This window comes from Polypterus senegalus, chromosome 12, assembly GCF_016835505.1.
Source record: "Polypterus senegalus isolate Bchr_013 chromosome 12, ASM1683550v1, whole genome shotgun sequence".
NCBI lineage: Eukaryota > Metazoa > Chordata > Cladistia > Polypteriformes > Polypteridae > Polypterus > Polypterus senegalus.
In genome coordinates, this window is record NC_053165.1 from 75,468,339 (window position 1) to 75,494,190 (window position 25,852).

The 25,852-nt window shown below is 42.0% G+C and overlaps 1 protein-coding gene across 4 annotated transcripts in view; it reads left to right on the forward strand.

Annotated features, from left to right (window-relative positions):
- Positions 1-25,852, forward strand: part of ttc28 (tetratricopeptide repeat domain 28) — a 473,813-nt gene that overhangs the window by 276,576 nt on the left and 171,385 nt on the right. For all 4 annotated transcript variants that reach the window (XM_039772324.1, XM_039772327.1, XM_039772326.1 and 1 more), the window contains one exon: positions 24,893-25,040. In XM_039772324.1, coding sequence (XP_039628258.1) covers positions 24,893-25,040 — 148 coding nt within the window. The remainder of the gene's footprint in view (positions 1-24,892; positions 25,041-25,852) is intronic.

Below are 25,852 nucleotides of genomic sequence, written 5' to 3' on the forward strand. Positions count from 1 at the left end.
TTTGTGAAGGTGCCTGTGAATGGCAATACATAAACAACCACTGATAGATTGATTGATATTGTCATCACTTCAAGCCCAGCGGGTGCAGTCAATATTAGGATTACTCTGAGATGACACAGAAAATGTGAACTGACTGGCATTTGTGTAACATCAGCTCTGTACATTATGACCACTGATTTGTGATACTCCCAATGATGGAAGCTGCTAAAATCAGCTGCTTTATCTCTCTGTTTTACAAAGTAAATTTACTTGATAATCCCTGAACAGTGGCTTGCAATAGTATAGATAGGGAGAGGTATCAAATGATGAATCAATATTATTATTATGATTATTATTAGTATTCCATCTTTCACTCCCTTTAGTATGCTCCTCCAATGAATACCACAGTTGTGGTTAACTTGTTCAACAGCCTGTTTTGGTGCCTCAGAGATAGGTATTTCATTAAACAGAAATGGATTCCTTAGATAAAGAGCTGATATGAGAAATTCTTTTTGGTTACCAGATGCATGTGACAAAGGCTTTTCTTGCTGCCTTCTCCTCCATGTTTTCATCATTTGTGGCATGCCACCAGAATTTACATCAATTTTGGTTTTGCAATTACTGCCCCAAATAAAGCACTGCAAGTCTAGAAGCTGCCACTCAAAGTGATGTGTAATTTCATAGTGCCTGATTCCTTACTTTGTGCGAGCCAAGAGCAGAAAGAACATGACATTAGAGCTTAGGCGGCAGACCAGAGTTTTTAATTGGCCATGTCAATGAGTTTGAAGAGCACGGTGTGATGTCAGTTTGTGATTCTGGAGCTCAGGCTGCTCAGTGGATCAGCGCTACAGTATGTCGAAAACTAAGTGAGCAGCATGAATGCCCCTTGCGATTGCAGATTAAGTGGGAGTGCTTGAGTGGAAGGTCAGAGGGCCTCTATGCTCAGTGTGACACATTTCTACCCCACTGCTGCTCTTTTCTCATCTTGTGCTCAAAAATCAGATGGGGGACATAGCAGGGTTGCAGTGTGAATGGTCTGGTCAATTCTTGTGGTGAAAATGTTCTGTAAGACTCAAGCTGACTTTGAAATGAATATGATGGGTGGGAGAACAACCTGTAAACCCTTCATTTCTGTGAGACTATACGTTGTTGAGGAATAAAACAAGGAAAGAGTCCATAGCCCACAACTGTAAACTGTTATCTGCCACAGTGGTTTAGAAGAGACCAGACTGCACAAGAAAACAGAAAGGCGGCAGCAACAGTGCAAGTAGAACTAATTGCTACAGAGACGTTTACAGCCACCTGAGAATTCTCACTGGACAGTAAGTGGCCATCAGTCCCTCTTAACAAGGGAACTTCGAGCTTTGATATGAATTTCTCTCGCTGCTCAACACTGCAGTGCACCATCCCTGTATTGTCGGAAACACCCTCATGGTGGCATGGGAGGCTGCTCACCACAGACCCAGTGATGCACTACTGTCTTATCACAGATCCCCCCCAGAACGTCTGCAGTAATTAAATGGAACAGTGTGATGCAGGGGTCACACGACTACCCTTTAAACGAGAGACATTTAGCTGTACACAGTATGAGTAGTGATAATTGACATGTTGTATTTGGCGACATTTAGGAGGCCACCTTGAGTATGTACACTGCTCACCAGTCCGACTGGGTTTTCCTTTAATTGCAGCATTGAGAACTTAATAAGCTGGCTGAATGTCTGAGGTGACCACTGCTTTTCTTTTTTTACTCGTAAGAAGGTAATCCAGTGAGAAAGGTTTTATCTTTAATTTTAATTAACAAGTGACAGTACAGCTTTTAACAAGATTTTCTCATGTAATAAATTTGAGAGGAGCTTTACACTTGAAATCAAAATAAGAGCAGTGGCACATGGGAATGTCTCGCTGGCCCCCGTGCCCAATTCTCATACCTTTTCTGCTTTTCTGAGCATGTCATTTTCATACCAGAGAGCTGAAATTGAGGCCAAAAAATTGTGTTTTAATAGAAAAGAATTAAGACACTCTCAGGCGATACCCAGCTGCCACACAGCAGTGATGACAAGGCAGGTTCAAGTGCACAGAAAGGAAGATCCTGCCAGCTTGTGAGGTCACCTGTTATTGTTACTGTAAAGGGCACTAGGGAAATTGTGAGGCTTTGGAGGACTGGCAGTAAACCACATAAAAGCAGTGCAGTAAATGGTGCACAGTGCCATTTATAGGAGGTGCCTTTAGAGAAATGCCTCTGCCGAAGCAGTGTTGAAAGGTGCAGGACCACTAGAGGCTCAATATGGGTATGTACGCACCCTGGTCTGATGGCTTCTGCTCAACATGCCCATTGAGTCAGTTTACTTTAAACAGTATCTATGGCACCACTGCTAACAGATTAGCACACACTTGCTGGTGGGGTTTTGGGTTATATGATCTTTAAATGTTTTGTAACCTGCCACTTAGCAGGGTGTGGGTGGCACACTTGTAGAATATGGAAAACACCAATGAGTGCATCAACGACAGCTTTCTGCTTGACTCTTAACACATTCAATGAATCAACAGAGATGTTCATTCATAAACTGACCTGAGGTTCCATTGTGGTGTAAATAGGTCTTTACAGACTGGGCACCATTGTATCCATGAGATTTCCCATTTGGGAAACTTCAGCTCTGTTAGGCCAGTGAAAGTAGAAAGCATGTAGAAGAAATCGTAGCATCTCTTCTGGCTGTGGACAGCACAGCCAGTAATGCTCTTGTCTAATAAATCAAGAAAACGATAACAAATGCATTTATGTGCTCGGTTTAGGCAATACAACTGCCAGCCCTAGTGTTCAGAACAAACAAATCCAATTCTACAATAGCTTTATAATATGAAAAGAAACTGGAGAATCCAGTCCCAGGTCATGAACCTGTGAGGCAGAAGTGCTAACCACTGTCTTACAATGATCTAATTATAGCTTTTCAATACTCCCATACTCAACCGATACAGAATAATAAATGCACATGTCTTAACATTAGCCAATCCAGATGTTGTGGCTCATGAGACAAAGAATATTCCTTTGGAAGATGCAACAACAAAGCTCCCTTAGTGCTTTTAAAATGAAATGAACAAGCCTAATGGCCAAATTGCAGTCTGCGTTTTTCTTTATTATTATCTTCTCCCCAGGTGATGGACGATGCTTCCAAGAGTGTGCCACTTTTATCAGCAAGTCTTTAAAACAAATGGTACTAGGCTGCACAAAATAAAGTTTTTTGTTTTTTTTTTCCTTCCCTTCTATAGGATGAAATTGTTAAATCCTCTGTTACTTTTCCTTGCCTGGACTGTAGTTAGAGCCTTTTTGCTGGCTGACAGGTTTCTCATGCGTTTGAGTTATGCTGGATTCAACATGGAGGTGGCATTGCCCGATAGATACCTGTGCTCTTTGTTTACTTGTCAGTCAAAGGTTCTGGCAGTTACTTTTCGGGTTTCTGTTGACGTATTAATTTTAGTAAAGGTGTGCACTTGAGTTACTGTACTTAACATACTGTAATCTGGATAGCAGCACAATCTTCACACACAGCAAAGAGAAGAAGCTAAGGCATCATATGTGTACAATGCATAACTAGCACTACAGCTTTAAGAACACACCTTGATGGTACAACAAGGCAGCCAGACCTGCTGCAACCATTTGTAATCTTTACCTGGTTGTCTGGCTTTTATAATTCTTCTGTAGAACATCCATGAACTCCAGTCAGAACGATTCAGTAGAAGAAAAATAAATTTGACGTGGAAGGTAAAGGCCAGAGCCTCAGCCAGTGTGAGTACTAAAGACGAAAAGGTCTCTGCAGGGGATACCACAGGACGCTGGGCTTAGATCTGCAGGTTCTCACTGCCGTAATCAGTTCAAGATCAGGAGCAAGAGTTTAGCTGTCCAACTGACGCAGAGGTTGTGGCACTGCTTATAGTAGGAAAACCAAGAATATGGAGTTTGAGGAGTCACCTACCCAGTGAGTTCAGATATCAGTGCTGGCTCAGCTGAGATAGCAGCTTGTGCAAACAAAGGCTTGATTCTCCAGATCCAATTTATTTAAGCTCTTCCATGTCTAGGGTTTTATTTTTGTTGCATATTGGATTTTCACTTATGACTTATGTTAGGCACTCCTACATACAGACAGCAACATATGGAGCCATGACACATTTTTGTGGTGACTAGCAGCATGCCCAGTCCCACACAAGTTCCAGCTTCAGCTTTTTTTTCAGCTACTGACAGTCTGCTGTGCATCAGCTCCCATCCAGGATGAAGCATTCTCAGCAACCTATCAATTGACCAGAGAAGTATGGTCTAGGCATGATAGTCACTGTAGTTTCATGAGGTGAGCACTATGTTCAACAACCTCAAAGACCACATTCATTGGTACAAAAAGGATCAAAGTTACAGGATGCCACATTCTAGAAGTGAGCCCAAGTTGTCTTATATTTTTATTTGTAATGAATAGCCCGGCAATTTCAATCATGTCACTGAAGCCAGCTCTCAACTGTGATTGGTGTAATGCAACACCAATTTGATTTTATTTGGTCGCATCACCACATGGCAAAGTCCCTATAACATGAGCCCATTTGCTGCTGCACTTACTTCTGTCCATGTAAATGACTATGTGACCTAACCATCACAAATGGAGACTTTATTGCCTCTTGCCCTAGGCACAAAACCTTTTACATTTAGCAGGCATTATGTAGGCAATTTACTATTTTTCCAACATAGAACAGCTCCTCAGAATTCCACCATTCAATACCACATGTGCGTCAATGCTGTCCAAGAGGTCCTAGAAATGTACAGTGTCAGCCAGATGTTGAATTGGAACAGTATTCAAATTTTGACTTGAGAATCAATACCAGCTTTTGAAATTCAGTGCCAGCACCAAAGCAAATAATGATTAAGTCCACATTTCAGACACTCCCAGTTTCACCATACAATCACGTGACCCCCTGTCTTATTACACTTCGCAAACCAATACAAGAAACCAGAGATGGGGGTGGGGTTAGGGCTGATGTAATTTGTATATTTAATCAAAGAGCGGGTGCAGGGTTTTAATGGATTCTTACAGATGGAGATGGACTCAGTATTTGTGACTTCCATAATAAATGATTACGCATAAGAAACTACCATTTACTTCTGGTACTAAAATCCAACACAATGCTGGTACTGTACAGTTTAAAAAATATATATATATTGTTGGGGGTCTTTTTTCAGTACCGGTGTACTGCACAGCCCTACCTCCAACTGTTAGCCCTGACTGCTACTCATACTGTACCCTCCTAAAACATATCTGACTGCAGCAGGGGGATTTCTTTACTTAAGAGTGAATCTACAGGCCAATCAACCATAAATATCAGCTCCCTTTGTCATGAACCATAAACTTGCTTAAAATTAAAATGTAGCGCAACTCCTGAAGAGTCCAGCATAATACATATTGATATATTGAGTTTTACCCAGACTGCACCACAGCTATGCTAGTGCTACCTCACAGTACTTGCATCCAGAGGTGACTTTGGTGAGTTTCACCCCAACCCCGATGAGGTTTTCTGTAAACAAAATATTCAAGTGTGGCCTAAGATGACGTAGATTCCCCTCCAAGGCAGCATCATCCAATTGCCGCTTGTCTGCAGATGACCACTTAGGTTTGTCAGGATGTTCCATTTCACACAAGTTGTGGCAGTTATTTTTCTTTCAAATTCAATTCCTCTTCAGATTTTAACATGCTATGGATATTAGACCGGAATTGACTTTTTCATGTGATGAATTTTTACCCCCACTTTTGTTTAAATGTAATACTGATCACACTTTCAGTATGGTGCCTTACAAGTGCAGATCAAACACACTTTGTATGCATTTTATAGTAATCGGCAGCTTTACACTTCATGACATCATTTGACTCCTGCCTATTGATACCCGAAACTCTGAGGTACAACATGTATGTTGTAGCTTTCTACTGTTAACACCACCCCAACACACTTTGCAAATTCCAATACTTTTGTGCCAGTTATGAGATTTTTGTTTGGCCTCAATGTTTCTGAGACGTTACCAAACAGACTTGCCTGACACTTGCAGAGAGATGCCATATTTTCTTGGAATTCTCACTGCAATGCTTTAGAGAAAGTGGGACCAGATTAAATGAGAGCAGTTAGTGTGTGCCCTGTGATTAGTTGTTTTTGCACATGAAACACTGCCACTGCCCTTCTTTAAGCTGCTCATCCAGACTTCTTAGCTTGTGCTGCTCAGTGTACATTGCTGCTTTTTCCCCTTCAGCTTACTGGGATACAGCGGCCATTGGGAAAGGCCAGGTGTCACCACACATGCAGAGTGTACGGACCAGTTGGGGTTATAAACTCCCAGGGCTACAAAGCTCAACTTTACATTTTATTCAGTCAGCTTAACTGAGCTCGAGAGTTCATCCACTGGGCTGACTTGGGCAGTCTTGGAGTCACATAAACATCCAGAATACTTGCACAGCTTTCATCTGTCCTCCTGGATATTCTGTGAAAGAAATTTCCGCATGCAATAGATGTCTTCTACAGATTCTGCTCAGAGTCTGGATATCACTTGCAGGATGATTTGACCCCAGGGTCATGTGGAATGTCATGAAGAAAGCAGTAGTGTTTACTTAGCACATTGAGCGTCCCAGTAGTAGAGTGCGTTTCAGATCAGAGCAGAGGTGAGCTTCCTGAGGGGAGCTTGACTGTCCGCACAACATGGGGTCTGTTTGCCACATGGAGCGGAGTAACAATCGAGTTGCTCCACATGCTGAAGCAGGCAGGCGATGCCACAAACATCAATAATGTGGGCGACTTGCTGTCAGGATGGTCCTGAGAGCTCTATCACGATCTTATACTTGCAGCACTTGTCACATTCCATGTGTTCTCACGTGCACTTCATTGAATGCTCAGCTCTGCTTGGGCCCTGCCTCTAGTTTCTGACAGGATGAATTTCTTTATGTTGTTTGGTTCTGACGTCACTAGTCATATGTCCATGGATGAAAGAGAAAAGTAGTAGCATGTGACGTGGAAGCAGTGATTCGTAGGAAAAGGATGTAATAATTCATGCCCTGTTGCATCAGCCAGATCTTCTAAATGAACTGCCATTGGGCAGTTTATGTTCATCTTTGTGCTTGGCCCAATGCAATGCACAGGTCGTCAGAAGTGAGTGCATAAACATATAGCATTATGAAGGGTAATCTCCAAGAAGCGAGTGCAAACTTTGTGTAAAGAAAGTGTGTGAGAGAAGAGCAGAAAGCCAAAAATTGCTACTGTAGACAATGGATGCTCATTGCAGAGGGAAGTGTGCACACACCAGTCATCGTCAGAAACAGTGGGAGATGTCTGCTATTCTAACTTGTACTGGGAGCTCCCCAGACATTGAAGAATAACGTTTATGAAAGCTGTGTGAGGAGAGACCGGGCCAATGAAGGCAGTGTAATGATCCTGTTAAATTTTTTATTTTTTATCAAACTATCTGCATCCGTTTTGAGAGAACCGAAACCTAACATGTAATTTTACCTTCAGTGTTTTATTTTAAAGGTTATATTTACCGTAATCCACATCTTACCATGACAACATTGCTGTTTCCTATGGGTGCCACTGATTTGTGGACATTTTGTTTACAGCTGCAATGATGTTGCTATCCAAGGATTGCTGGGAGCGTACAGTTGATGCCTTGCACTTCCTGGTTATCCAAGACTGCTGAATGAAACTACAAATTTTGGCAAATGCAATTTTTGGTGGTGAATTGAATTGGGAAGACTTTATTGTAATAATATTTGAACTATAATGTTTATTTTTGGTTTGTGGGCTTGATGAATAGGATTGACCTTCAAGATACAAGCCTGGCTAGGAGCTCACCTTACGTTTTATCTTCTGGCCCTGTTCTATTTACAAGCTGTTTCTTGTGTCACCCTGACACAAGCAGAACAGAAAGCAAGGATAGTAAGAACAAAGATGATATGAATTGTTTGGAGTGAGAGAACGATTAATGCCAAGATAGAAGAAAGACTTGTGTGGAGGCAAAAAGTGAAACAAACTAAACTTCACTAGGTCTGTAGCAAAAGACAGAGGATGTCTGGGTGAAAGGGTGCACCAAGATAGATGTGCAATCAGCTAACCATGGAAAATGACCATTATACCAGTGGTGGTGGTGGTGATGATGATAGCCAACCATTTGGCAGATGCAATACTCTCTTATGAAATGACAATCATTTTCAATGTTGCTGGGTATTCTGAAGCCCAGCCCCCAAGATGGTGGTGATAGTGCAGGGCAGTGTTATCAGTACTACTGTATTGTAGGAGCAGACAAGCAAACTGAAGACCCCAAAGAAATCCATGATCTTGTTGTGAAAGGCTCCTCTTAGCTCATTGGCTTTCACCATGTAAGCTCACGTGGAGTAAGCGAACTGTCATTCTATCGTGAGGGAGACATGATGGCCCAGATATCAATGTTGCCTTACTGTTTACTCTGTTTGAGAATACTCCATTTGACTCATACATGCCAAAGATGAACTGGCATTTCCGGATTGGTCTGGTGTGAAAATGAATGGGTGTATGACCTGCAACAGAGGAGTATCCCATCAAGGATCAATTCCTGTCTTGCACTCAAAGCTGATGCTCTCTACAATCCTGCAATGGAGGAAGTAGATTCAGAAAATGGTTGAATTAATTCATTTAAAGCCTGAAGGCCATCAAGCATTACAACATAGGCTAAACTTGGCTTGTGGTGAATTCATAGACATTTGTGTCTAAGAGACAGGAATATATTCCATAGTTTCTTGCCAAATTATGAATGGTGCTGAAAAGCCTACAAGAAAAACTTCCAAGTTGCTAGCCCATCAACAATTGGCCCATTTCAGACTTCAAGATAAGAATATGCACCATCTGTAATGTAGCCACTACTGAAAGTCAAGTGCAGTAAATGGCAGCAAATTCAAATCAAAGGCCCACCCTAGCAAGGGGATTCACACTCCCTCTACTAACAGCACTACCTCAACATCTCATTCTACGGTCACCTATCCCTTGCATGTAATGCCTCGGCTGTCTCTCCTTTATTCAGTAATATATTGCCGCCCATCTGACTGTTTGATTCCCAGATAAACGGGAGCCATCTGCATGTTGAATTGTTATCACTGACAGATCCACATGTAGTGGACATGCTCAATACATTTGTTTTGGGAACTCTAGACTGACACACAGTTACCATAGACCTATGGATGAAATGGTGCTGCACTCATGAAAGGGCATTGGTGCCAGCGCTGAAGCTTGCAGTCTTTCACATGTATTTAGCCTTTGGGATTCTTCCAGATTTCGCTAAAAAGTGAACCCTACACAAAGAAGACTTCTTTGAGCCGAAAGAAATAAGACCTCATTAAGAAGCAAAAACAGGTAAAAGGCACAATGTCACCTGGGTTGAGCTTGTCCAGTAAGGCAACTTGAGAGCACCTGCAGGTGTTGGGACAAGCAGAGTTCTTGGTTTGTTTACACACGAATTCACTCTCATCACAAGCATCTTGATAAAAGGTTCACATCCATAAATGTGAGGCAATCACGGTGTGTGTGAACAGTTAGATGTGCCTATAAATCATTGGGGGTAACCAGTGGATTATTTACTGTGATTGACACCTGCTTCATGTGGGGGTCTCACCCTGCATGCTGCTCTCTTCATTGGCCAATGACCTGAAAGTAAAAGGCATGTCAGGGCACCCATTAATTAGCATGAAAGATGGCTTTTTGACAGTAATTGTTTGTGACCCAGGGCAAGGCTAACTAAACCAGATGGGCTCATTTTTCCAAGGGCCGCCCCATTTCTACAGTTGAAACATTTGCTCACTCATGCAGAACGGCTTGTTTGTCAGTGCCTACCAATATGACTGATCAAGCCTACCCTGCCAGATCCAGAATGCCATAGGACTCTCTCACCTATGCATATATTTACAAGATTTAAACTGATTTTGTCAGCCTTTGACCTTCTGCGGTCTCCTCCTTAGTGTTTTCTTTATTTGAACAACAAAATGCAGGATTAGGCTCAGTCTGTGGACAGACGATTTGGATTGTTATCCTGGCAGTAATTACCAGAGAGTGGGAGCCGTCACAAACACGTCAATGGGCTCTGAGTACACTTAAAAGATTTTGGGTTAGGGTTAGCAAAATCCTGTGGAATGAGTTTCACTGAAGTGGCATTACCTGTGTAACAAAACATACCCACAGACTATTGACCAGTGGCTCCAGTATCCAGAGAGCACTTTTCTACTGAGTAGACAAATGATTTTTCATCTTGCCATTAACTCAAGGCACCAAGAGATTCAATTAGAGATCTTTTTGGTCTTCGTTGTGGTGCACGTATTTCACACTACGAATGGCAGCTCGCACATCTCATAAGCAGATCGAATTCACAGAGAACCACCCACAATTCAATACAATGTGCCCGTCTTGACAAGGATCTTCCCTTCGTGACAAGTGTAACTTTGATGTTCAGCATCCTGCTCAGGGATGGTTTCAGCCACTGCTTCATGAGGACAGTTTAACCCAATAGCATCTGACCTTCTACCACCTGTTTTTTATATGCAGATTCAACTGATAAAAGGTTCACAGTATCAGACAAAATTCAAGGTAGGATGCCATTCCATCAAGTAAGCTGGCATTATTAATGTTCACAATGAATTTCTTCCACTGGCAGCTCTTCTAGTGTCTGTGGCATCAGGTGGTTTAGTTTCTTAGTGCCCAGATTGAGAGAGGAGCATTACACCTGAAGATCCCTCTATCATGCCTTGTCCTTGTAGGTAAGCAGTGGATGGATGCAGGCCATTTAAGAGTACATGCAGTCTGCGAGCTATAATTAGTAACGGTATGCTGTGTGAGAATTCCATTTCAGTGAAAGCAGGAGTGCAGCCAATGTGGAATGAAGTGGGATATTTATAACCAGTGCACGTGTTCTGAATTAAAATGCATTCATCTCATAATCACAGTGCACATCTCAAATTCGACATTCCTCTATTTGCCTTGCAGATTTCCTTTGTTACTTAAAAAAAATTAAAAATCTTTTAAGACATTTGGGAGGGAATGACAAAAGTCTTTTGTTTTGGCTACAGCAATTCTTGTTATGTGCATCCTTGGATCCTCACTTAGCACAGCCCTGAATGCTAAAGGGAACCATTTAAAGTCCATTGCTGTCCGAGCAGAGAGAAAGTCAGCTAACTGAGCAGCATGCCACCAATCGAACTCACATGCACTAAGCAAGTGATGTCAGTGATGTGCCTTCATCTCACTTTCACATACTGCTTCCAGGTTTTCCACTTTGGTGGTGCTTTCCCTGGTGCCTACCTGAAACATTATCACAAATGGTGTGACCCCTAGTGTCTAAACTCCTGAAACAGTTAACAGGCTCAGTTACCAGTTCTGATACTTAGAGTTTCCCTGAGCACCTTATTTCTTGTAATGTTACACACGCATTACCCAAACACTAAGAAGCAATTTTACAGAATCCCAAGACTGCATGAACATTCTCCGCCACAGAGTAAATAAGCATCTCAGAACAAGTCATTGCGCCTGCTAGTTGAATTCAGTGTTGAAATGTGGAAACAAATTTTCTTTACCTGTAAGGGGACTCACACTGGTGCTGACTGCAGGGCAGCGCTGAGTAATCATATGTTCACTCCACAGCTATGACTTCCCTATGTGATCCTGAAGAAGTCTTGAGGCTGGTTTATACTTACTGCGTAAAACAGGCATGTAGACCACACTGCAAAGTGTGCAAGCAGTGAACGACCAAAACGCATTTATACTTGTTGCAGTAAGTTTGATCGGCATGAGGATATTCTCCTAGTCAATAAATGACTATGTCTGGTTAGTATTACATAGCTAACAATGTTACAGCAGAGGATTTGAGACTATGCTGATGGAAGATTTTTTTCAACTATTACTGACTTTAAAGAGGAAGAAAAGGAGACATGAATTTAAAAAAAATCCGGCCCGATTCCATTGTGTTTTGATGACCAATTATGTCATATTCAGCTGTTTGTTCATCACTCCTGCACCCATGTAACCAGTCACTCCTCGAAATTTGTAATTTTTAGTAGAAGGCTGCTGCATCCGCCGCTCCATGTAGTTAGAAATAAATTGTGTCTGGAGCACAGGGGCATATCTCCAAATGTGACATCATTTTCACCATGCAGAGATCTAGCCTTTATCCCACACTGCCGACTCTGTGCGCCACTATAAAAAGTGCTGGACTGTATGTATTCACTATGAAGAGGTGCTAAAAGGAAAGGACAATTCTTCTGGCTCAGTCCCCAAATGGATTTCTTGTTACTATACTAGGTGACAAATTGAGCAAAATAGTTCACACTGTAGATATACGAAAAGAACTCTGTTAGACTCCTTAGGATGCAGTCCACTATGAAAGTTGTTTTATTAAATCTCACTTTAAAACCGAGCTCTAAAGAAACATCTGCATTTCATTCACACATGCATGCTCATGGTTGGCAATTCTATAACAATTCTCCATTCCTTGGTGAAAAGTACATGTTCTATTTTGAGTTATACTTGATATTGTCGGACCTAAACATTTTGGCAGCACCAATGCATCTTTGCAGCGATGTTTAGCGAGACCCCACCCAGGCAAATTAGAATGGATGAAACTCTTGTGGTTCAAGAGCTATGCTATAGCAGAGAAGGGGCTAACCAGAAAGCCAGGTGGATATCAGGAGGGTGAAACGAGCTGTAGCAGTTGAATGTAAAGAATTTATTATTAAATCACATTAAGTATGTGGGCCTACAAGGTCTTGGCACAGATGCCAGCCCAGCATGCATCACCACGGTCAGTAACATAAACAAAAGGAATTTAATTAACAGGGAAGAAAAGCTTGTGTTAACAAGTCTGCAGCTTGTTACCTTTTGCCAGAGAAGCAGCCTTGGCAACTTGCCTGACCCCCACCCCCCCATTGTTGACATATTTTGCTTGAGTATAGGAATCTGTGGCCCCTAACTAAGTATAGCAAGTCAACCACTGGTGGCCAGACAGTATGCATGGGCGTAGACATAACATTGTTAAGAGCCCCTGGCTGACTCATAAAACCATTTCCCCATAACTATCTGCAAATCTGCAAAAAAGGGTACTGTACATATCACCCAGAAAATAGGTAGACAGGATGAGGACATTGAAAACTAATCAAAGTACCCGGCACTGCTCAGGTATATTTGTAGAATGTGTTAAGGAAAGAAAGCAAAGGTTTGTGTGTTTTAGAAATGGTGACAGTGTTGTTAATCCTAGGTGCCCCATCCATCATCCACACTGCCACTATCAACATCTCTGCTCTGGTGAATCGAGAATTTGTTCTTTTTAGATCTGATTTGATTCAAGAACAGTAGTAACTCCTTTCTGGGTTATAACCATGAAGGCTGTCTGTCTGACATTTCCTCTTATGTCAAGGTGGACAGTTTGTAGTGCTTTAGTTATGAAGAAAAGCTGATACAAGAGGAGTTAAACAACAAGTCGTTTTATTCTCCTTTGTGTTGTGCTGAACGTCTGCTCTCATTCAAGCCTCACGTAATAACCTCCTGCTAAAGCACACAAAACTCCATCTGTATAACAGTAGATAGAGGCAGCACATGGTGTTGCCTGGGTAAGTCATGTCAAGCTCTGGTCATTTTGTGTGCTAGTCTGGCTTCAGTCTGTTTAAATGCTTTACTTGCTCTGAGCCAGCAGGTAACACTAGTGTGCAAACTGTAGCAGACAGGGCTAGGATCAATATTTTGGATTCCAAAGTAATCTGTCTAGTCCATATGGCTGTAGAGAGCCAATATGAAAAATTTGGTCCACATCGGTCAAAGGGAATAGGAATGTATAGGAGCCAGACGTTCTACTTTATATATGTGTATGCATATAAGATTTCCTTTTACCATGACCACACAAAGCTGTAGCGAGCGACAATAGTCAGACTGTCAGAGATCTGTTTGCTCAGTGTGTGTGAACACTGCCAGAAAGCACAGAGGATGTAGCCTAATGGTGGAATTTAGGAAGCAGCACACAGCTGCCTAGTCAGGTGCGTCTACCTCACTCATTCTGCACACATTTGGGTACATAATGTTACTCACTGTCTCCTTCACATTTGTGATGGTGCCGAGTAGACTAATGCAGGAATGTTGGTGCAACCGGGCTATCTGCCAGAGTACATAAAACATCCAGTTGCTGCTATGGTTTAATTACAACTTCAGGTAACAGTCAGCCCTCCAAAAACTGCAACTTCTATGCTGTGCTCTCAGTGCCAGTGGGATAATTTTAGGTGTCACAAATTACACTGGGAAATCAGCTATTGCCTTCATTAAATCTCTCAGTCACAGTAAGAAATGATAAAAAAGAGACATACTATGTGTAAACAGGACAGAAGACAAATACGTTTTAAGGTGATACTCTGAAAATTAACTCTGGAAAGCACAACAATAACTGCTTGCCTAAAATAACTGCACCATTTCTTACTGTCGCTCCTTATTCAGCTTTTAACTTATTTAGAGATGTACAGGGAGAAGTCACACAGTACATAAACATCTAATTTCAAATATAATGGACAGACGATATCCAAGAAAAATTAGCTAAATGAACCAAACTATCTTTTGTATTTGATATGATTGCTTTATGAGCGGTCTTGTGATAGTGCTTGTGCTGGCCTTGTCTTCAATTCCAACTTGTTATTTTTGTCATTGCGTTTAGTGACGCTGGTATTGTTTTTCTATGATCACACCCATGTTGTTTACACCAATACCATCCTGTAGCTGTCCAGTGTGAGGGTATTGAACAGATGGCTGCATGCACATCCAGGCATTTTTGCTTTGGAACTCTTTACCTAATTCCACAAGTTTTGCTAGCGTGCTAAAATGGGCTTGAAAGGAGGAGCTAGTGTGGGACTGTTTCTTGACTCCAGCTCTGCTCAGTGATTTTGCTCTGATGTGTTTTTTAATTTGGTCTTTTCTGGTTTAGATTCAGACCTCACCCGACTTTCACCTCACCCCACCCCACCTAACATCACCTGCTATGGTTATTTGTTGATCTCACATGCTTGTCCCTCTCCTATCCTTTGGCAGTGTCTCATTAACACTGGCCTGAGGTGTGCTTGAAATTTCTTTTATAGACCACAGCCCCACTACAATCAGGTTTAGAATTATTGTGCAAATAGCATCATTCACCTCACTTGCAAAAAATACAACACACAAAAGCACATGCATCACAAATGAGCCGAGGAAATTACAAAATAAAGTTTTAGGGTTATTTTGAAAGTTTTAGCACCATGATGTCCACAAACACTTACTTGTTACTCAGTTCCTGCAAGTTCCATCTTTAACAAATACTAGTGACAGATTGTGTCTTTGGTTCTATGTCATTCTTTGGAAAGCCCGAAAATCAAATTGATGCTGTTAAAAGTAGATTCCTATTTGAATAATTTTCCAAATTGCAAACACATGTTGAGCTTCTTTCAACTGATTATTGAATAAAGTGAATTGGCTTGCTCTGATCAGGTAATACAGCATCTTAAAGTAATTAGCGAGGTGGTGAATTTGGGGGCATGTGGGAAGAACAAGAATACAAAATTAAAGTTAAAAATATGGAGGTCCCAAATCATCATGTAAACCTTATGCAATATGAAATAATGTACTACACATATGAAGAATCATTGAGTCTTTCCTTCACATAGCACCACTACCTTAAATCAAAATCAATCAAATCAAAATTTTTATTGTAATTATAGCAATGAGACATTGTACAATGAAATTTAGGTGCAATTTTCCAATGTAAAAATAAAATAAAAACAAAACACAATTACTCAAGTTAAAACAAAAATTATCCATTCATAGATATGTCATATTGCACTTGTCCCATAGCCAATGTTGACTTAGAGCTGTATTGTAAACATGAAGGTGCACTCAGTCAGATTGACCACGTAGCAGCATTCAGCAAGGTGATGGCTGAAGGATAGAAACTGTTTCTCAGTCTATTTGTCTTTAGTCTTTATGGATCTGAAACGTTTGCCAGAGACAACAGAAACTATGTAGTTCTTCTAGTGAGGGGAGAGGACAGCTGACTATCCGCTGGGCAACCTTAATGACCCTGTGGAGCTTTTTCCTCTGTGCTACTGTGCAGCTGGAGAACCACGCGCAGAGACAGTAGGCCAGGATGCTCTCTACTGTGCAGCGGTAAAATGACACCAGCAGTTTCTCAGGGATGTTGTTCTTCCTGAGAACCCTCAGGAAGTAGTCTCTTTTGGGCCTTCTTTACTACCTCAGCAGTGTGTGTTCCCCAGGTGAAGTCCTCCCTAATGGTGACTCCTTGCCTTCTTCCTGAAGTCCACAATGAGCTCCTTGGTCTTGGATATATTTAGGAACAAGATGTTATTCCTACACTGTTGTCACCTGCTCCACCTCATCCCTGTAGGTGGACTCATCCCCCCAGAGATGAGCCCTACTACTGTGGTACTGTCCGCAAACTTAACAATGGTGTTACTGTGGTGGGCAGGAATGCAATCATGGGTATAGAGCACGGGGCTCAGCACACAGCCCTGTGGGGAGCCAGTGATGAGGCTGATGGGTGTGGAGAAGTAGGGGCCCACTCTAACCCTCTGAGTGCGATCACTCAGGAAGTCCTTGATCCAAAGGCAGGTGGAGTGTGCAAGTCCTATGTCTGACAGTTTGGTCACCAATCTGTGGGGTAAGATGGTATTAAAGACAGAGCTGAAGTCTATGAAGAGCAGCCGTGCGCAGCGCACATCGTAACCACAGGGACCAGTGCAACTGGCCTGTAGTCATTAAGACTGGTGATGGTCTGTTTCTTGGCCACAGGCACTATGACAGAGGATTTCAGGCAGGATGGCACAATGGGCTGAGACAGAGACTGGTTGAATATCATGGTGAAGACCCCAGCCAGTTGGTCTGCACAGTCTTTCAGCATGCGTCCTGAGATACCGTCAGGTTCAGCTGCCTTCTGTGGGTTGACAGCTTGCAGTGTGCGTCTCACCTCGTGCTCCCCCACTGTAAAGATGGGGCTGTTGGTTTCTGGATGGGGTTTGGCTGTCTCTGGTGGATCCACTTCAAACCGGGCAAAGTAGTGGTTCAGTTCCTCAGCCAGCAATAAATCACCTCCCACACCTCCGGGACTGGTCCTGTAATTGGTCATATGCTAGAAACCCATCCACACTTGCCTGACATTGTTGCTGTCCAGGTGTTCAATCTCCTTTTATAATCCAATTTGGCCTCTCGGATGCCCCTCTTTAGGCTGGCACGTAGAGGACCTTGTAACCAGACCTGAAGGCAGTGTTCCTCTCTTTCAGCAGCCTCTGGACTTCCCTGGTTATCCAGGGCTTCTGATTGGGGTAGACCCAGATACGTTTATCCACTGTGACAATGTCTGTGCAGTTCTTAACATAACAGTACGCTGTCACTAAACAAAGATGTCCCAGTTGGTCCTACTGAAATAGTCCTGCAGCTGCTGAGAGGCTCCATCTGGCCAAGTTGTAACTGTCCTTGTGTTGTTAAGGGCAGTTTTCTTGAGTGGGATGTACGCCGGAATTAAAAATGGTGATGTGTGGTCAGAATGGCCCAGGTGGGGATAGCGGTGTAGCCCTGTTTAATGCTTGTGTAGACTTTATACAAATTGTTAGCTTCTCCTGGTGCACACTTGACGTGCTGATGGAATTTAGGGAGCACAGGTTTTAAATGCACATGGTTAAAGTCCCCAGCAATGATATACACAGCATCAGGGTGCTTGGTCAGCTGACTGCTAATACTGCCATGTAAAAGTTTGATAGCCGAGTTTGCATTAGCGTCCAGTGCTATGTAAACAGCGGTAATCATGAGCACAGTAAACTCTCTAGGGAGATATATGGGTCTGCATCTAACAGTCACATACTCCAGGTTCGGGGATGTATTTGTACACCAGTTGTTATTTACATACACACACAGCCACCCTCCTCACTGGTCCTGTCATGGTGCTGTGCAGTGTAGCCTGTTAGCTGGATAGCAGAGTCCGGGGATCAATGAGTGAAGCCAGGATTCCGTGATCAACAGAACGCAACTGTTCTTTATGATGTTATTTGTTGCCACCTGTAGCCTAAGTTCATCTGTTTTGTTGACAAGAGATCTGGCATTGGTGAGAAAAACACTGGGGAGCGGTGGTTTAACAGGCTGCCTACGTAACTTCGCTGCAGCCTCGCTTTTGTTTTCTCTCTCTACGCCGCCTCCGTCGCCTGCCCGCGGGGATGATAATCCATGGAGGGCCGGGACTCCTTGCTATATCTGCAGGAATGTTGTGGAAGCATAGAAACCCTGGTGAAACACTCCCCTCACTGCACACTCCGACTTTGAGAAGTTCCTGTCGGCTGTAGATGTTGTTGGCTTGACAAGATATAGGTAAAACAAGTAGTAATACTAGCATACACATCCACACTACCTGAAGATTTATTAATTTGGATGTTCAGCAGCACCAGAATGGAAGTGGTTTTCTACAATTGTAGACATTTGGCACTGGGGGATTCCAGTTTTACACTTCAGTTTTGTTTGTGTTTTTATTTGCTTGCCTAGAAAGGAGCTATCAAAATGCACATGTGACTAAGGACGGCTGTATTCTGCCTTTCATTTGTGCAGTTCTGCATGTCGCTGCCTTCTTGTCGTGTTCATTTATCAAAATGATTTTCTTCATTCTCTTCAGTTCAAGAGAACAAGCAGCCCTGACTAGTATCAAAAACTGATTTTGCCTGAAGGTGTCATCTCCTTGATGTGTCCACTCCGCAGAGCTAGACTTGCAGCTCCCACATTCGTCATCAGGGCTTTACAGCACACACACCCTTTCTCCTTACCAATCACTTGCATTGCTGATGGATTTTTGGCTTGGGAAGCTGTAAAGGGAAAAGCATTTCTACACAAGAATGTGAAGAATTTTGGAGCCACTACATGTGGAAAGAGAATGCCTGTGCTCAAAATTATCGTTTGCTGAACACCCCTTTAAAAGTCTCATGGTGTTATCTAAAATATTCATGGCATCAGCCCCATCTGCCCCCTAGTGTGGACCCTGTGGAATAAGCAGAGTAGGGAAGTGACGTGGAGAAGGAACGGCTTGTCTTATTTCTGCAAATCTCTTTAACACATGTTCTCTATGTAAAAATAACTTTTGTGCATGTCAACGGTGTTATGACGACTCAATGTATATGTGAATTATCGCTGACTGCACGGACAAGGACTTATGCAGCAGGGAACATCAATGACAAAGGACTCCATAACAGGAGAAGGCCGCTGAGTCATCCCAGTGTCTTGCCCTGACAGTTGTTAAAAAGAGCCCAGATATCTCCTTCAGCAGCACAATGCTTCCACGGCTGTACATTAAGTCAATCAAACCAGGGTGACACGTCAAGAAGGGTGGGTTGTAGTGGCTAGAGTTTAAATGTCAAGACTGACAGAGTTAAATGTATTTTAGTAGCCCTGCTGTTGATGCCTCAGACCACTGTTGTTCAGTTTTGTGACAATTCACAGTGTTCACTCTGACTGGAGGACTGCTAGTGTCAGGTGACACTTCTTTGCCTTGTGATCATACTCTATATAAGATGCACTATACATAAAAGAGTTCTCAGAAAACATTTGGCAATTTCTGGAACAGCTTTTTTAAGCCATTATTTTGTGGTAGCATCTACAAGAAATGATAATTCCCACCTCACAAAAAGTCTGCAAATCTGCCGCACCTAAGAAAACAAGTCTTACCTCAAATCCTTGGAGTGTGGCAGTTATTGAAGGCAAGGGTCTTAGGTAGGACTGAGCAATATACAACTGTATAGTACTTTGGATTTGATTCAATCTTAAAGAAAAAAATTAACAGTCAAAAGCCAATATCAAATCAAATATATGCAGAACAAGGGGTAGTGAAATGCTTATTCAAGATGCGGATGGACTGTGGGCAGAAGCTCCTTTTCAGTCTCTCTGAACTGGACTTTAGGTACTAGTGGCATTTACATGATCACACCACAGAAAAGAGGCTTTTGTTGGGGTCCCTGGAACCACTGATGATTTCCTTTGTCCTTGTCCAACATCACTTGGTGTTGATGTCCTCAAAGGTAGGGAGGGTACATGTTCAGCTGATCACACCACTCTCCACAACAAAACTCTTCAAGCAGGAATATGAACAGCAGTCTTTGTAGCTTTCTTATGTGCTAATTATTTAATGTTCATGTGTCAGTTATGAGGCAAACTGGTTCTTTTATCGTAGTTTGGCGTTTGCTCCTTTTACTCCACATAAAGCACCTTCAATTTGCATTAACATTTATAAATATGTTGTCTTTGTGACACCAACTCGCCAGGATAAAAGAAGCCATATGTACAACTCTATTATTTTTTTGATGTGACGTTAGTACTAGGTTAATAAAATATAATTTAATGAAATAAAAATGTGTGGCTTTATAAGGCAAAATGTTTTTAGCAAGGTGTTACTTTCACTACCAATAAACAGTGAAGATTTGCTGGGTAGTTCCAATGGTTTCCTTTACAGATTTTTCCCTATAGTGCAGAGAAAAGAACATTCAAGAAGCTGTTAAGAACACAGGATGCAAAATATGTCTTAAGATCTGCGATTAGTGTGGTGATGAATCAAGGGTTTTGTCTTTCCTTTAATAACACAATCAGAACTGGAAAGAGTGCCATGTTTACTGTGATGATTGTGACTGGCAGGCACAGATGCCACAAAATCAGGCAAGGGGTTGAACACAATACATACAATGGAAACTGAAAAATACTGTAAGTAAAGCGGGTACAAAATATGTTTTAAGGCATTTCCCTAAGGCACTGCTATTCATGACATTGTTATATACTGCAATATTTCATCACATTTTTGTGAGAAAACACAGATTTTGGACTCTGTATGGAAAACATATATATGGTGCTGATCTTTAAGGTGTTTTGAAAATAGATTACAATTATCAGAGTTTCAATTTAAATCCATATCGTCCTAGTCTTAGGTCGAAGGTTACGGTTCTCTGTTGTAGATACCATCTTCCAGAGGAAATGCATTTTGCTTTCTTCATTGTTACAGGTATGGGGTGGCATGGCAGAACAGTGGTTAGCATTGTAGCCTCTGCAACTCCATGAACCAATATTCCTTTAAGTGTAGTGATTTCTGTGGCATCTTTGAGACCTCCATGTTAGTCAACTCCCTCCAAGTCAGGACAGGGCTACATGGGGGGGAGATAAAAAGGATGAGTAGAAATATTGATCCAAACCAGTGGTGCAGAGATGTGGGTCATCTCCGGCTGGCAAGATGAATGTCGCATTAATACTGCAAATGCTTCAAAGCCATTGAGGCATCTTTATTCATGACTAGCAAATCTTGTCCCAAACTGACTCAGCATTTTAATGAAGAAGTGCTTGTGTGAGGGTCCCCCACTGGCAATGGGAGTACTAAAGCAGTGATCGCACTTTCTGTTTTCAATCTACTTCTTGGCTGTTGAATGTAATTCCAATTTTGCATTGCTGCTGCCAGGCCTATTTCACTTGCTGCTTCTTTGCAGGCTTCACTCAAACTTTAAAGTTATTAGAGTTGGCACTTAATATAGAAAGAAGGCCATAGCCCTGATCTTACTCAGGAAGGTACAAGGAATGGTGCACATTGGATCTTTCTACAATGAGCTGAACCTTTCTGCCTGTTGAATCGAGCCGAAATCCACGCACCAGCTTGGTCCTCGTCCTCCTTCACCTAGCTTGAGACATGCCCTTAAGTGTTTCACTGGTTTAGTATTCTGATAGGCAATGGTGTCAGAGAGGGGTTACCTGCTGCAAGCAACTCACACTTGTGGCATTTTCTTCTTTCGTTAGAAGCATGTTTTCTACATAACAGCACAAGCTGCTTATTTGTCGTATCTAAGAATAGCTAATCTATTTCCTTCAGTGAACTGGTGGCTCTTACTGGCCTTTTCATTTATTCTTTCTTGCTAAGAAAGGCTTTGCATAAGCAAATGATGGGTTACTTTCTTTGGGCTTCTTACATTACAATCAACAATAAAGAAATACAGTCTTTTCAAATAGTTTTGAAAAGGATCAAAGGCTTCTGCTGCCATATTTAGATTTAGAAATATTATTCTTTTGCTTACCATAAAACAAATATGTAAATAAATGGGTCACTCTTAAAGCTGTGCCAAACTGCCCTATAGCTGGCGGTGCCCTCTTTCTGAAAGTCAAAAACGTCATCCCATCCATTTTCAGAATATGCTTGGTCCAATATATGGATGGTGGTGATTGAGTAAACTTGCACACACAAAGGTCAATTTGGAAGTCGTTATTTTAGCTAAACTAAATGGGGTATGAAGAAAAAAAAAATCAAGAGAAACCTCAAGCAGACGCAAGGAGAAAGTGTACACAGATGGTGACCAGGCCACAGTACGAATCACAGTGCCAATACTTAAACAATTTTACTCTGGCCTAGGATGGGCTGGGCTGGTGCCACTAGAGAAAGTAGATTCCTGGCTTCTACCCTTTAATACCAGGAGAGCTGCAAACTGCTTGAAACCCTGATCAAAGTAGCACAGCACAACACAGCATAGCATACTACTCACTGGAAAGCAAAATTCTATGAAATGTCTAATGGGGTGATGACATTGGGAAATTAGATTTATAAACTGAAGTAATTTCTGTGATTTAAAAAAAGGAACCATTGAAAATCAATCATTCAGTCCATATTTATTTTAAATAGCACTCTCAGGGTGAATGGCATGGAAAGGCGCTTTAGTAAGTAAAGAACAGTACTACATGTAGGTAGAGCTGTAAAAGAATGAAACACGCACACTGCTTGGCTGCAAAACAGGGTCTTGAAGTGCACATAATATCTGGCTTCAGTCACTATGTTCGTCAACGGAGGATTGACAAATGTCATCAAGCCAAATATGGCTTTGCCTCTTCATGCACTGGGCAGCGGTCCACTGGTAAAGACACATGTGTCACATGTACTTGATCCTTTACAATTACAAGTGTGTTTAGCCCCTCAGAGACAGACAGATGATTGGTGAACTTTATTTGTCCCAATGGGGAGGTCAAGAGAAATGACACTAGTCTGAATAATTCATACATGCTTAGTGACATACTGGCAAGGCTTGGTAAAGAAGCTGGCCTCTTTAAGGATGCTTCCAGCTGCACTAAAAACAACTCTGGAAACCATGTCCTTGGTTACTGAGAAGACATGCCAGCACGCTTAGGTCTTCTCAACCTTGAGAGAGAGCATCTGTTGTGTATACAAAGCACTGCGCACTATGGAGGTTTTATTATTCAGCTGTGTCTATTCAGAATTCAGCCCCACACACACTGCCATAAAGTAGGCAAGGAATGGTTCGTTGTGCTGAAAATGAGCATCTGTCACAAAATGTGCTGACAGTGCTGATGGTGACAATCTTGACTGAGACGCTGAACTGTTGAAATTGCACATCAGAGCCCAGCCTACTGCAAGATGCCTCATCTATGCACCCAGAGATCTCTTAAAGGTGCACAGCAACAATAAATAAATAAAAATAAAAAAAAATAAATTCTGTTAAGGATAAATTTCTCAAGGGCTGCATTTCTCATTTTATTGCTGGCCAGACCCCACTGCTGGTACATGCTGAGTAGTAGGGGCTGGCTAACCATAATTTGAATTAATTTGTTCTTATAAAATTCTACCTGTGATCCATATATTAAAAATATATTAAAATGGTGCCTTGTTTGTTAATGTATGTGTGGAGATGTGGGCTGCAGGGGACGGAGAGTGCTCTTTGGTTGCAAGTATTTCAGCAGCATTAAGAAACAAATACACAACAGCTCAAGCATCAGAAAAAAAATCTAAATAATTGTACCTTCCTTGGCTGAGGCAGAGTGCTGAGGAGCACGTCAACGTGTTCAGGACACTTTAGAGCTAGGCTTCTTATTCTTTTCAATAAGTGACAAGATGGGTGTTGGGAAATAAATGTCAGTATAGTGACATGTATTTAGAGCAAACTGTAAAGAAAACCACATCTATTTCATTAGGGTCATCTGCAGAAATTACAAGAATGTTTAAACTGATGAGAGTAGTGTGTGAAGTTATCTGTATTTGACCAGGTTTCCTTCCCTCTGACTAAGAAGGGCTTTCACATTGTCAGCCATTTAATCTACAGACGAGGGAATTCATCACGGGAGTTGTAATGTCCAAGACTACATCCTAAAAGTAGAAACCATGGATGGGCTGCACTGATATTACGCCTCACCCTAACTCAATGCAGGCAGTGCAATGGAGAACTCGCCCAGAAAACCTACCAGCCATGGCACACAGCAGTTAAGTTAATCGAGATTAGGAGAGAGCCAGTGATGAACTGGGCAAAAGTGCTATGAGTGCTAGGAGCTTTTTCAGCTGATAGATGGAGCTTATGTGGCAGCTGACAGAAAGATGGATTGATGGAATTCAGTATGTATGTCTGCACACCAGGGTTGCTAAAAGCAACATGAAAGGCAGTGATTGCTATGGGCCATGCAGGGAAACTCAGCTTCTCTATGTCTAAACAGCGATTCTCCTCAGTTCTTGGACAATGCCAGGCAGTCAATTTGGCAAGCTGCTTTCTCTCCAAGGATTTCTTTCTCTCCGATTGTCAGTTGCACTTCCCACCTATTCATCAAAGCTTCGGAGCTTGACATACTGTTAACATGTGCTGGTCACCCATCTTTCTGAGTTTATGTAAAATGCACTCTTCAAAAACAGAACAACACTGGTCCCGGGTTCTAGCTCAAAATGTTTGTTAGCTTATTCTGTGGTGAGAGGGCCACTAAAAGGGAACAGGCTCAAGTCTCACTGGTTCTAGTACACATCTGATCTCAATCCTTTGTCTTGCTGCTTCATAGTCTGCTTGTTGCCTACTGAGATTGGTCTGACCACATGTTTTCCTTCTTTTTCTAGGCATACTTCCGACAGGGTGTTGCTCTCCAGTACCTCGGACGCCATGCAGACGCACTGGCAGCATTTGCTTCTGGCTTGGCACAGGACCCCAAGAGTCTACAGCTGTTGGTTGGCATGGTGGAGGCTGCCATGAAATCCCCTCTGCGAGGTAGGTGCCTGTTTTTAGGTACATATGAAATTGGGGAGAAAATAAGTAGGCCTTTAGACACCTCCAAAATGACCTTAACCTTCCATCAAATGTTTTCCAAACATGAATGTGTGACATTCATTTTACTTTTCCTGATATTAAAGCAACCAACTTTAAACAAATTAATTAGTATTGCTGTGTAACAGAGAGCAAGTAATGAAAAATACCATTATAGCTTTTGAGTCAAGTGCTTTACGGTGGTTCCTAATTCTTCATACAGCGTCAAGACATGAATTTTGACAAACACAACTAGCCGCCCACGCTCAAGTGGTTGATTCTGCACTGCCTAATAATGACTAATTAGCACCCACCCGTTAGTACGCAACTGCCCTTGAGCAATGCCGAATAAAAAAAGACCTCAAGGATCATGTCCACTGCCATGTCAATAGTTATAGTTGGTCATAGGTGGTGTTCCATCTAGTCATTTTAAAAACTGTTTTCCATTACAGGGTCAAAATCAGCAGTAGCTACAGCGCTACAAATAGCCCTGAAAGGGATATCAGTCTATGGTACGGCACACTTACTTACACACACACCCCCAGATCAATTAAGCACCATCATTTACTAGGAAATCTGTCATTGGGAAATGGAACCAAAGTAGGGGTTAAATACCTCACTACAACCTTGTAAGATATCTGCTGTTTCTATGGGGCCCTCATCATGTGATTGTTTAGATCTCGGATCCTTTCAGTATTTATGGAGATGCTTAGAATTAGCAGGTACTCTTCTGAGGAGACTCTGCTTTATTTTTTGAGCTTTTGTTGTTTCTCATC